Source organism: Brachypodium distachyon, chromosome 2 (genome assembly GCF_000005505.3).
Source record: "Brachypodium distachyon strain Bd21 chromosome 2, Brachypodium_distachyon_v3.0, whole genome shotgun sequence".
NCBI lineage: Eukaryota > Viridiplantae > Streptophyta > Magnoliopsida > Poales > Poaceae > Brachypodium > Brachypodium distachyon.
The window spans coordinates 16,408,611-16,422,159 of record NC_016132.3 but is presented as its reverse complement, the minus strand read 5'-3'; the positions used below and the strand labels follow the sequence as shown (position 1 = coordinate 16,422,159).

General features: G+C 46.7%; 1 protein-coding gene and 1 pseudogene across 1 annotated transcript; both read right to left on the bottom strand.

Moving 5' to 3' along the window:
- Nucleotides 1-3,132: 3,132 nt before the first annotated feature.
- LOC100836016 lies at nucleotides 3,133-4,000 on the bottom strand (annotated as a pseudogene).
- A 1,217-nt stretch (nucleotides 4,001-5,217) lies between these two features.
- LOC100835706 lies at nucleotides 5,218-7,289 on the bottom strand. Its single transcript, XM_024458759.1, has 9 exons — nucleotides 7,048-7,289; nucleotides 6,874-6,975; nucleotides 6,648-6,810; nucleotides 6,331-6,564; nucleotides 6,116-6,259; nucleotides 5,949-6,026; nucleotides 5,805-5,870; nucleotides 5,596-5,723; nucleotides 5,218-5,236 (listed from the first exon to the last, which is right to left on the bottom strand). Exons 1-9 carry the CDS (start codon nucleotides 7,287-7,289, stop codon nucleotides 5,218-5,220), a joined length of 1,176 nt encoding a protein of 391 aa, XP_024314527.1.
- Nucleotides 7,290-13,549: the final 6,260 nt, after the last annotated feature.

Here is a 13,549-nt window from a genome sequence, read left to right as displayed (position 1 = left end):
TAGCTAGCTATGTCTCGTGGCTTGGTTTAGCCTGAGGTCGAAGGTTTCACCATGAGCCCCGACGGCATCCTCGACAATCTTGTCCAGCCGTGTCGCCAATCGCCGGTGTCATGTGGTTGCAGCAGTCCCCGGCGACACACCCCTGAAGAAGGATTTATTCTGAATGTACTCCTGGGTACCACTTTTTTTCACCTATATGTTCCTCAGACCTCAGGACGTCGTGGCTGCATAGCTCGACGATGTGTTGCACCACCCCGCCGCCGTCTCCTCGGACAAAGCGAATCCATGAACTCCGGCAGCTTCATCACGTTGCCCATGGGTCAAAAGAGCATCTCCCCGTGCCGGATGAAAAGCACTTCTCTCGGGCGGCCTCTGTCTCTCCTCCAAGTAATGTTCAATCTTGTAATTGTAGCCTGCTCTTACTGCATGTAACTTTCTAGAATATGTTTATTTTGTTTTGCATAACACCATTTTAACTGCTGATACACTACATTGCTAGGTGTCAAATATGGTTGTTTGAAATCTGAAACCGGGCTATCCCTTTCCATTATTACTTACTCAACCAGGTTCTTACAAGTACTTAGGAATCAGAGGAAAAGGGAAAGAAGGAAGCTAGTTTGACGCACCGATAGAAAACCTGCTGTCATTACTTGAAATCAGAACAGTAAGTAACTACGGGACCAAAACCTATCAAGCACCAAATTTAAAATTTAGCCACTAGAAGTTCCTTACAACCGGAATGCATTAGCGGAAGGAAAAGTTGGCTCGTAATGCTAGCTCACATAAAATCAGGGTAAACAATTTCTGTAACGAGCAAGGACACAGACAGTGTTACTAAGTTTTGCAGTACATTGCATACGTTGTTTCTTGAGTAAATTTCAAGAAGAGAACTGAGGCAAATTTCTCACGGAACCACACATTACGTTAATTTTCTCGCAGAACCACGCTTCTTTATGCTGTCATAAACTTCAGGGGAATTACTCCAGTTTTTATTCAATCAGTGTGGAAGCTCCACATTCCCCCAGAGTTAGAACTTTTCTGTGGCTGGTTTTCCATAACAAGGGACAATCTAGTTAAGAGACAGACAATCACTGATTTATCTTGCTTGTTCTGTAATGAACCTGCTCTGAAAATCATCTATTCTTTGAGTGTATTGTAGCTACTTCCATGTGGGACTTTATTGCCCAACTGACTGGTAAACAACTTGGGGCAAATCTAGAACAGGTGGCAACCCTCTGGATGGGGAACAAACATAATGAAATTCCTAATATGATTAATGCTGCTCTGTTGTGGATTCTCTGGAAATTCAGGAATAATATGTTTTTTCGATCTACTTCTTGGTCTGGCATGGGTACTATGGCATATGCTCCTACGACACCTCTGGCGATGGAAGGTGTTATGCTCAAGCGCAAATTCGGCCACATGGGAATGCACTTTGCGAAGCCTGGAGAACAAGGCGATGGAGACACCAAGACTGCCCTGGAGACGAAGAAGAAGAAAGCAATCTCAAGCTTGACGCTGCGCGCCAGTCAAGGGATCCAGGCTCTGTCCCTGCTGGAAGCTGCTCCCATATAATGAGGCGTCCTTCGCTTGCTCTGTCCCGACGACGATCTCTGGTTTCCCTGGTGGTGCGCCTATCCGGCTTTCTCCTCTGTTTTACGTCATTCTGCTGTAATGAAGTTGTTCTGCGCAATGCGCTTTTGTTTTTTGGGCTGGTATTGACCTGTAGGTCTGAGAGTTTGCTCTGGCTGCTGAGGCAGATAACATATCTGAACTTATGTTTCATTTGTCCACTGATGAATGGAACAGGGGCGTGGCCCTATTTTTCCAGAAAAAAAAAAGAACCACACTTCTTCATACTAATCTTCTCAGTTTGTCTAAAATCGAAGATTAAACGTGTTTGACCACACTTTTTCAGACTAATCTTCTCAGTTTGTCTAAAATCGAAGATTAAACGCGTTTGACATGTTTTCTTATAGGTGGGCCCGCTATCAGGTCGCATCCCATTTTTGCATTAAGCCCCTGCATATTTTCGTTCTTCTTTTTTCTCCTCTGCTCTTCTCTCCCTTCGCCATGGCTGCCTCTGCTCGCCGCTCTCGATGTCAGGAATAACTCGCTCACCGGCAGTGTGCCCGCCGGTAATCCACACAACACAAGCAGCAGGAGCTAGTCTCAATCGATTTTTCTTGGCGAATTAAATTCGTAAGCCCGTTTTGGCTGAAGCTGGAGGGCGGATTCCAGTACGAGAACAACACCGATTTGTGCGGCATGGGTCTCCCCGATCTCCGGCCGTGCACCCCAGCGGACCTCATCGACCCCGACAGTCCCCAGCCGTTCAGCGCCGGCATCGCACCGGAGATCACGCCGGGCTCCTCCTCCGAGGCGGGGCACGGGCATTGCAGCGGGACCCACTGCCCGCCATCGACGAAGGCGCTCGCCGCCGCCGTGGTCCTTCTCGCGGCGACGGCCGCATGCCTCTTAGCGTTCTCATGGTACCGGTGGGCGGCCGGTGCAGCATGGAGGCAACCGCGACAATTTTAGTCATGAAATCGGCAAAAAACAAAACGCACACTTAAATCTATTGTGTCACTTTAGTCCAAAAACGGGGTTCGGCGAGACTTAATCCCACCACGTGTCCGCCACGTCGGCTTCGATCACCTTTTCACCGGCATCTTCTCGTCAAAATTAAGCATTGTGGGTTTGATAACAACCTTAGGCGAGGCGTTGGCTGCAACGGCGTGGTTCTCAGGGGTCAGGATCCCCGTCTGGGCGAGGCCACCTTGCCCCTTGCGAGCGGCTCGGGCATGATGATTTTGCAAAAAAAAAAATCCTAAGAAAATCAACTAGCTGCCCGCGGTTGTGGCCGAAACTGACGTGGTGGCCACGTGGCATATTGAAGCCTGGACGAACCGTTTTGGACTAAAGTGACACAGTAGTCCCAGTTTAGGAGTTTAAGTGTGCGTTTTTCGAGTTCGTGGACTAAAGTGTTCAGTTTTGCTGAGTTCATGAACTAATGTTGTATTTTACTCTGCAATTTAATACTCCCTCCGTGCCTATTTTTACTATCGTGCAATTTATTACACCCTCCGTTCCTAATTTTTACTATCGTGCAAATTTACATAAAACCACTATTTAGAAATAGAGGAAGTACCATCTAGCAAAATATTTAGCGTACGATAGGTTAGCCCCCTCTCTACATGCGCCAGCTTCCTCACGTTTGCTCATAGGGTCTTTGAGCATTTCCTGGCTCGTACCGAAGGAAGAGCACCTTGTCAGGCCTCCTCCGGCTCTCCTCCCAGTACTCGACGACGTGCTGCCACTGCGGGCCAGCGACACACCGGCCGTCGCAAAAGAGCTCTAATGCCTCTTCGATCGTGAATGATGTTGGTGGCCGTGGGTTGTCGTTGGCTCGAGCCGCGGTGGTCGCCATCTTCTTGGCGAAAAACCACAAGGAGACGAGCGCGTCTTTGGGGTCCCGACATATGTACACGATCCGGCCCCCAGAGGCTGGAGAACACGCGTGGAGAATAAAGGAGCTCCGCGAACACATCACCTCCGTCCTCCGAGGCCGCGGCGCCATCCCCAAGGACTGGACGCAATCGTGAGAATTGCGGTGGCGGAGCGGGTGGTCGCAAGGCGGGTTCTTGGCTCGATTGAGCGTGGCGAAGGCAAGGGCTTTGAGCCAAGTGGTGCCTGACTTGGGGAAGCTGGCAAGGAAGACGTCGGACGGCCTCGGCTCGAGCCGCGTGTGCGTGGCCACAACACCCATGAGGAACGGCTCAGGCAGCCAAAAACGAATTTTTTGCGGCAGTAGCCCCCTCGCTCACCATTTTGAAAAAAATAGCCTCTTTCCAAAAGATTTGACAAAAATAGCCTGCCGGAAGGCCCAAAAGGCGCCACGCAGAGCTTTCCGCCAACTGAGCCGGACGCCGAAGCTTCGTGACAATGCCAAAAGCAGAAAGTCCTTTCTTCCAATCCCATTGACGGAAAGCCTATGCATGGGCTTTTTTAAGCTAGTAGGGCCCCCTGTCCTCTGCGCATGTCGGCCAAAAGGACACCAGGGTCCTTCCCTCCAATGCCATGGCGGAAGGCCCCCAAAATTCCCACGTCAGCATCTTCCTCCCGACGAGACTGCGCAGCCACAACGCTTTTCTTTCCGTGCGATGCGACACCACCAGCAGAGAATCGAATCTTGCCAGGTGAAGCCCTTTTGGCCATTTGCATTGGCGGAATAGCTTTTTGCCCGCCCCCGTTGCACCCACTAGCGCTATAAAAGATTCACTCGGGCTAACTTGGGTCTTCATCGAGCAAATCTTAGCCTCTTCTTTAGCTCTTCTTGGTTTCTTGGTTGTGTTGCTGCTGGTAGAAGAAAGGAGGTTAGTAAGTATTTTTGTTGCTCTAATTTTTTGTGTTGCATTGGTTTGATTCGTGTAGTTCCTTCAAAGTTAGGCATGGCTTCGTCCGATCCTGATCCGATGCCGAAGAAGAAGATGCCCGCGACGGTGGAAGAAGGGGTTGAATTTCCTAGGTGCTGGTGCGGCGATCTTTGCAAGGCAAAAACCGTGGATGATCCCTTCTCGTACACTAAAGGTCGGCGGTTTTTCATGTGTGCAAATTATGCTCATGATCCGGCCCCACAACGTAACGTGTACGAGCAACCACCGGTGCGTTCCAACATCTACGAGACAAGTTTGTTGTTTGTTGCATATGATTGACCATAATATTTTTGTGTTGTAGTCTCCTCCGCCCCTCTGTTCGTATTAAGAGTGGATCGATCATGAGCAGCCAGCGTGTGCGAAATATGACATTGAGTACGACCACAAAATAGTATGGGAAAAATTCCATGCTGCGACATGTCGTGAAGAGGCGGCGGAGAAGATGAAGCGCTGGCAAGAGGAGCAACGCCAGAAGAAAGAGGAAAAGGAACATGAAGAGAAGGAGCTTCGCGAGGCGGAGAGAGAGAGGAAGAGAGAGAGGGCGCGACGTGCGCAGGAAGACGCTGCAGATGGTAAGGGAAAGGGAAAATGGCCACGCTGGACTCAGTAGAATCCCACAATGTATCGTAGTTTCAGTTGCACTGTATCTTAATTTCAGCATTGTATCTTAAGTTCGGCAGCGTATCTTAATTTCGGCACCGTATCTTAATTCCGGTATTTTGTTGTAATATCCCGTATTGTTTTTAATCCCTATCTCTGTTGTAATATCCCTTGATGTTTTTTAATCGAAGTTATCATATCTTCCAGCAAATTAAATAATCAAGTCATTTATAAAGAGTTGGTCGACATCCATGACAATTATTTAAAGAAGTCGCAACATAAGATATACATTACATACAGTAGCATAATCATTCTCCTCTCCCTCTCCCTGTTGTAGTTTTCCGTGCTTTTGTTTTTTTTCGTGCGCAGTGATCGGCCGAGTAAGTGAGTGGTGACGGTGCTCGTGGGTTGGTGCAGAGATTGTGTTTGTCTCTTGTGGTACTGTTGGCGTCTCATGAATAAGACTACGAGAAATATCACGGTCATCGCTAAAGTAATCGACAAAATCCGCATCATGAGGCTGTGTAGATTCTGGTGGTGGATATGAAGAAATGTGAACCGCCTGCGATGACTGTGCGCCATAGGAGTACCCTTGGAATAGTTCGAACGGTATCTGCTGATGGACTTGTTATGAGTCTCGCCCGTCCGCCAACCCCAGTCTTCTTCACCATGAGTAGTGAAATGGGCCTATTAGAGGAAAATCATACATATCAATTAATTCTGTCATCCTATGTACTTAACTTTGATCAAAATAATTCATACATGTACCTCATATCCATGGCCATGATCATACGAGGATCCTGCCATGGTCCCTCCGGCAGCAGTGAACTGGGCCTATTAAAGAAAATCGTTTGTATTAATAAATTGAATTCTCAACATCCATATTTTATTTTGATAAAAAATAAATCATACATTGTACGAGGACCCTGCCATGGTCCCTCCAGTAGTCCCTTGTGGCGGGCTCTCTTCCCATGTCGTTTGTAGGCCATACTGCGGTTACAGATATATATGCGCATTAGTAAACAAAATGACCATTGAAGTGATGTGTACATGTGAATACAATATCTATGGAGACGAACCTGCACATTTTGTAATCGTGAAGCGCCGGACCGAGACCGCTGTATAGGAGTAACATTTTGTAATCTTGAAGCGCCGGACATAGACCGTTGTATAGGAGTCCTCGACGACGTACGCAACAACGTTGAGTCTACTCGTCCACCAGTCTGTGAAAACATAACTTAATATACAGATGCGCGGTTTGCATGTAGATTATAAGTCGAAAACTTGCATGTACCTCCACATCACTGGGCCGTGAAGAGCGTGCCTCACTCGGTCGTGCCGACCGGACTTCTGGCATGTGGTATGCGCGTAAGTTGACGTCATCGGCACGGCCACAACTCCAATTGGCAACAATGTCCTTTGCATTGTCCATAATATTTTTTAGTTTTGTCTTCAGGCGATGATGTATTGGTGGGTTCTCTTTAATTATATCATGTGCATCGAGCATGATACTGTTGGCCTTGTCAACCTAAAATTAAGAAATGGTGGTTATGGTGTTGAATTAGATTGTAGTATTGAAGATACGTGGAAATACAAAGAATATACAAGTACCGTGTCATCACGACGACTCGCAATGGCACGATCCATGCCGCTTTCCTGCTGCTGTTGGTGCGTGAGCTCAGTAGGCCCCTGTGGTGGACCTTGTGTTAGCCTCACGCGCGTGCTTTGGACGTACCACTCCAAGTATTCTTCGTATGTTCGCGGGTCGTAACCTCTATAAGAGAATGATGTTAGCATCGAACATGTTTCCAAATTAAACAACGCAATACATGATTACCTAGCTTCGTCGACAATGTCGGTTAAAGCATCGCTCCAAGCCTGTATCCAAGTTTGATTTGCTAGTCGCCAGTTGTGTCGGTTCTTGCCTTGATTTGTTTGCCTGAAATGCAATAATAATTGTACAATGTAATGAAAATAAAATAGAATTATGTTTTTAAAGTTACAAACTTACGTATGGACATCGTGTGAAATCCCTCTAGGAGGGGGCGGCGGTACCTCCTGGAAAAGACCAAACTGCCGCATGACCCGTTCAGGCTCGTATGGCTCTACCATATGTGCGAAGACTAGCTTGCAACGCGTCATCCAGATACCGGAGTCGTATGTGCACTGCACCGACAACCCGACATCTCCACCTACATTGACTATGTCGTCCTGACTGAACGGGTCCCATATCACCTCGGTGTCATGCAACATCTCAAATTCATTGTGGTATAGAGGATAACACTTTGCTGGATACTTTCTAGCCCAACTTAATTTTGCATGTGTCCACCGGCTTCCAAAGGTTGCTGGTTCAAATGAAGCGATCCTCCCCCTTACTAGGGTTCGATCTCTGTGTTTACTGTGCTAGTCCCTGGATCGACTCACTAGCACACACACTTTCATGATGAAATATACAGAAACAAAGGTCAAGTACTTTATTACATCGCATCATCCAGAATTTAAATAGTACTTACAACCTCGCATGACCTCTTGGGCCAGCATAAAACAAATACTATTTCATCATCATCAAACAATGTTTCAAAACTGCAGCGGAAAAGGGTAGAACAAAAGGGTCTCAACTACTCCATGGTGAGAGCATGTTGGAATGTAAGCACATGACCCACAACATAACGACGAACCTCACTCATCGTCAGATCCACCTGCATTGTTAATTGCAGCCACTACGTGGTCAATACATTTGAATGTATTGGCAGGTTCACCAGAGTTATAAATTAAGGACCTACCAAGTACATGCATAATTTGACTAGGTGGAATTTGGCTGTTTGCATAAAAGCATCATAGTTCAATCCTATCATTTTTAATCAAGTAGTTTTTAATTCTATTGGACACGGGGTAGAAACACCCATGCTCCTATTAACCTAGGCACATTGAGTAGAAACATCAATGCTCCTACCCAGTTCAAACCATTCATTTTATTAGAAATTGGAATGAGTGAGACCTTCCTTACAGCCCCCATATCTAGTTGCTCAAATTTGTCCGTAACCGGGGACACGGCTAAGTACTTAGTTTGACACTCTCGAGAGGTGGTACACTTTATCCACAAGAAATCGACGTGTTAATCCCTTGCTGTCCTCAGGGTAGAGTAGCAACGGCATCGATTACAGGAATTTTCAGAACATATTCCCCCAAACCACTTGAGGGACGCGTTCCAACCTACACTGCTACATACTGATGTCACCTCGGATCCAGGTTCATATTTCTTACATCCATCCTGGCAGAGCCCATAGTACCATGTGGTTGTACTGGAAGCTACTAAACAGGAAACTAGTCCAGTCTCTGGTTACCCCGGGTGGCATTCCACATTGTGACGCAGGCGCTCCCCGAATCTCACGGGGAGACGACCATGGACGCTCCCGAATCTCACGGAGAGACGACTCAGCGGGCCCCATAGAAATGGACCTAACGTCACGACATCCGAAAACTCAAAGCAGCCCACCCAGGACGATTCATTGAATTACTTGTTTTGCCATACACTAGGAAAATCATATTGTAATTCAATAGTATCCCATTGTAATAATATCACCCTCGTGTATTATCATAGCATAGCATTTTACTACTACGATGGCAATTGGTGGTGAGGTCATGGCAAAGGTATCCTATACTACTAGGACAGATCATAGCTAGCATAGATACAATAATAATCTTATCAATGCATCTAATAAAATCTAGTGCATAATAAAATAATAGGATGATGGTCAAAGTGAACTTGCCTCGATAGTAGTTGGTATTCAAGCACTCTTCGCAAACACACGGTTCGCTCTCCGAGAAAACTATTTAAATACAAACAATATACACACACATACACACACAATTCAAACATGACAAAAGAGTGTATGCTATGATGCGATGCAAACATGTGACATGATTGGGTTTATTTTATTCGGGTGATCTACTGGTCCAAAGCATTGATAATTAAGCACATGTAATTAGGGTTTTAAACAAATAGTAAAGGTTGGGGTTTAAACCCTAAAATATGGTTTTATTGCCATCAGCCAAACAAAATAATTCAAAATATTTATTTCTCTGTCCCAATGGGCAGAGGACAATTAAACAAAATTTTGGGCACTGGTTTCATTCAAAAAGGACTTCTAAATAATTAGTTATGATTTAAATGGTATTAAACACTATTCTGAAATTTGAATGTGATTCAAGTATTCAAATTTGAAATTGGACAGTGCCAAAAGATTCTACATTTCCTAAGGATTCCAAAAAGGTGTGGATCATTAAATTTGGCCAAACATATTTAAAGATATGATCATTTGAAGTTACAGGGGCTTTTCTGCAAAAGTGTCAGTTAATTATTCCGGGGAATTAAAATTAGATTTTTATTTTATTTAAGCAGTGACACGTGGCGCGTTCTCGTTGGTGCATACCGGTTCGTTTAAGTGAATTAAAATGGATCTAATCTGAGCCGTTGAAGATGGATGGACGGTCGGGATCTCACCTCCGGGAACCTAGGATTCCGGCGGGCTTCTCCGGCGGCGGCGCGGCACGGGCGGGCGGCGGCGGGCGGTTCCGGCGACGGGGCGTGACGGGGAGGTGCGGGGACGGAGCGGTGCGGCACGGATAGCTCGGTGACGTGGTCGGCGGCGCTCGAGGACGGTGGAGGCGTCGCCTAGGACGGCGCGGGCGGCGGACTCCGGCGAGCTTTGGCGACGACGGGGGCGGCGCTACGGTGCACGAAAAAATAAACGGCGCGCGTCAAACGAAGCGCACAGACGAGGGGCTCCAGAAATTTGAAATTGCGGGCGTAATGGCTCACCGGCGAGGTCGGGGCGGCGCGGTGAACGGTAGCGGCGGCGAAGCTCTTCGGCAGCGAAATCCGGTGGCCTGGGGGCGTGCGAGCGTGGGCGAGCAGAGGGGAAAGAGGCGGGGAGGCTTGGGCTTTATGGTGCCGCGCTCGGCTTGCTTCGGGAAAGCCTAAATCGGCGGAAACAGAAGTCACGGCGGCGACAGCGCGGCGCGGGGGTTTCCTTTCGAGGAAGAAGAAGGCCCTGACAGGTGCGCCCCACCCGTCAGTGGAAGCGGGCGCGCGCGTGGACGGCGGGGTCGTTTGGTCGGGCGGCTCGATCGGTTCTGGGCCGGTTCGGTCCAAGCGGTCGGACCGGTCCGGTTCACCCCTTTTTTTTCTTTTCTTTTTCCCTTTTCCTTATTTGTTTGATATCTTTTGATTTTGAACTCCAAATTGGTTCAAATAAATTCCAGAAAATTTGTAAAATCATGTTCTACCATGATACAACTTTTGGGAGTAGTTTCCCCTCAAAAAAAAAATACATTTACCCTATAAATGCCTTTAGGGCTATATATCTATTTAAATAAAATACGTTTTCAACTCCAAATAATTATCCAAAAATTATGGGATAGCTTATATATGCATTAAACCCCTTTTATACATAAAACCTATTGGTTTGAAGATCCAAAGCTCAAATGGGTGTAAACCCTAAGGTTTAAATTGAAATAAAAATCTTTCCAAAGCCCTTTTGGGATTCAAATTTGAATTCAAACATGCAATTGTGGCATGATGCTCATGGATGCAATGCGTATGTAAAAGTTTGAAATTTTGGGATGTTACATCAAACCGCGGGTCAGCCACCTCGTATGGGTGGACTGGATTTTGTATGTGCGGTCGTCCGGTCGGGAGATGCTCCCACGACCACAACTGTAGAAGTATGTAGCACACAGAGAGTATCGGTTCTTTTCTCGTTGGCTTTTTCTGAACGCCGTCACACAAACCCCTGTATGTGTGACAAAGCACCGCAGATCCCCAGCTATAAGCTACCATGAAAATCAGTGTCCGCTATTTCAACAACAATGCCTATATAACTAGGGGGGATTGTATCACCAGATGACGACGAGAACATAACCGAACCAAACAACCACAACAAGTATGCAATCAGGTGTGTACGTATAATGTAATCGTCTGCACCGGGAGGTACATTTGTAAAGTGGTTAAGCCAACTCCTGGGTACCCCCCGGAGTTCCTTACCACCTTCCTTTCTCGGGAGTGCAATACCTAGCCGTTGTCCCAGGTCCTCGCGCCAGGTGAGACTTTCTGGTTGTGGCACGACCGGCGGACCACCGAGTGGCAAACCGGTGATCATGCTCACATCTTTCAGAGTTGGGGTCATCTCCCCCCACCGGAAGTGAAAGGTGTGTGTCTCCGGTCTCTATCTGTCAACCAATGCTGTCAACAGAGAACTGTCAAGCATAAGGCTGTGTCCCGTAGATAACATCTTAGCCAATGACAGTAGGCTGCTGACTGCTAGACGAGGCACAAAATGCGGATCGAGATCCCATTTTGTATAGCCTCGCAGCCTGAACGTGGGAGGGGGCTCGGTCATGGCGTCCTGGTGATCTATCCACCCGTGGCAACGGTGGCCCTCGCGCACTTAAACCTCTAAACCGGGACTACTATGTCACTTTAGTCCAAAAACGATTCGGCGAGGCTTTAAAACGCCATGTTGCCGCAACATCGGCTTCGGCGACCCCTTCACCGGCTTCCTTTCGTCAAAATTGAGCATTGTGGGCTTGATAGCAACCTTAGCTGAGGCGGCGGCGGCAACGACGTGGTTCTTAAGGCCCCAGGATCCCCGCCTGGGCGCAGCCGCCTTGCCCCTCGCGGACGGATCGGGCATGGTGATTTTGCAAAAAAAAATCTTGAGAAAATCGAGTAGTAGCCTGTGGTCCTGGCCAAAGCCGATGTGGCGGCCACATGACGTGTTTAAGCCTCGCCAGACCGTTTTTAGACTAAAGTGATACAATAGTCCCAATTTAGGAGTTTAAGTGTGTGTTTTCCGAGTTCGTGGACTAAAATGTTCAGTTTTGTCGAGTTAATGGACTAGTGGTGTATTTTACTCTTGGGATAAAGCCCCTTTGAAAAGAAAAATTCAAAGTTTGCGCAACCTAGATCTCATGAATTGTTTTGTTCTGTTCGATGCGAATGTTTTAAATTTCCCAGAACTGTATTGCACGGATGCACGGAGCTCCAAAACAATTGATTTTCCTTGAAACAAATTAATTTACCATCTCCCAGACACCCCAACAGCGATCTTGGCACCTCCGAAGGCTCACAACACATAAGACTGCTTTCCCCAAAAGGTAGAAATGTTGCTATCTGCAAACACATTTGGTTGTTGAGGTTGAACTTATGGCCGGTCTAGGATTTACTTCCAGATCAGACAATGTCAACGCGAGTGCCTGCGTTATGCCCTTTTTTAGAGCAAAAGGAGCCTCGCTCCCGGTTTCATTAAGGAAACCACAGGTGTTTGTAACATAGATGTCTCAACAGGAAATAGAAGGCAGGATAGTGCCAAAGCAAACGCTAGGCCTATTACATGGATCAGCCATAAGGCAGAAAAATTTGAAAAAGGTCTTCATATCTCATCCACTTTCTTCAGGATGCAATACGTTTGACAGTTGGTCTCCAGCCATATCGTGCCTGGTATACTCATGAGCGACCATCGACAGGAGATGCGCCATTTGCTTCAGCTTGTCTTTAACACCTCCCTTTTGAAGCCCAGCCCAAGCCAGCATCCAGTGACATACAGAAAACACAGCGTTAATAGGATTGCTTAATTGTTTCTTATCAAAATAAGAAGCATTCCTAGCTTTCCACAAACTCCAGCACATAGCAGCCCCACCACATGCTTTAAGGCTCTTAATCATCCCCCTGTTCCCTTCGAGGATGAACTCATTTAACTCTAACATGTTCTGTGGCACTTTGCTAAGACCAAATGCACAGCCCACCACAGACCAGCAGAAATGAGCCACTAGACATTGGAAAAAAAAGGTGATCTACGGTCTCCATCGATCCACAGAATTCACAACCTGTGGATCCAGACTAGCCCCTGTGGGCCAAGTTATCCCTCGTCAAGATTTTGTTCTTGACAGCCAGCCAACTAAAAACTTTAATTTTAAGAGATATCCTAAGTTTCCATAGATCTTTATAGGCGACCTGTACCTGTCGATCTTTAATAAATTTATACAACGATTCTACCGAAAACATCCCTGATTTCGTAAGCTTCCAGACACATCTATCCTGCTCATTGTTTAATTCAATCTCTCCACAAAGCTGTAACAATTCAATCCACATCATCCTAGTTTCCTCTCGCAAAGCTCTCCTAAAACGAATGCATCCCCAATCTGAATGGACCACTTCAGCTATGGACACAAAGTGTCTGTAGGTTAAATTGTATAGTCGAGGGAATTTTTTACAAAGAGGCATATCTCCTATCCAATGTTCTTCCCAGAAGCAGGTACGTTCTCCATTACCCACTATCTTTCTACAACAATTCATAAAGATATTTTTAACCTGCATTAGACCTTGCCAGAAATGTGATTGCCCACATCCTGCCTTACAAGCAGCTAACAAACCTTTTTTAACATATTTTGATCTGATAACCTCCTGCCAATTCCTTCCTCATTTTCAAGTTTCCATAGCCACTTGCAAAGAA

Bases quoted from the DNA above. Each gene is read 5' to 3' on its own strand.
- LOC100835706 (XM_024458759.1), bottom strand. From the start codon at position 7,289: ATGTTGCATGACACCGAGGTGATATGGGACCCGTTCAGTCAGGACGAC. The intron at 6,976-7,047 runs GTAAGTTTGTAA...ATTGCATTTCAG, and splicing joins ATTTCACACGATGTCCATAC to GCAAACAAATCAAGGCAAGA. The intron at 6,565-6,647 runs GTACTTGTATAT...TCTTAATTTTAG, and splicing joins CGAGTCGTCGTGATGACACG to GTTGACAAGGCCAACAGTAT.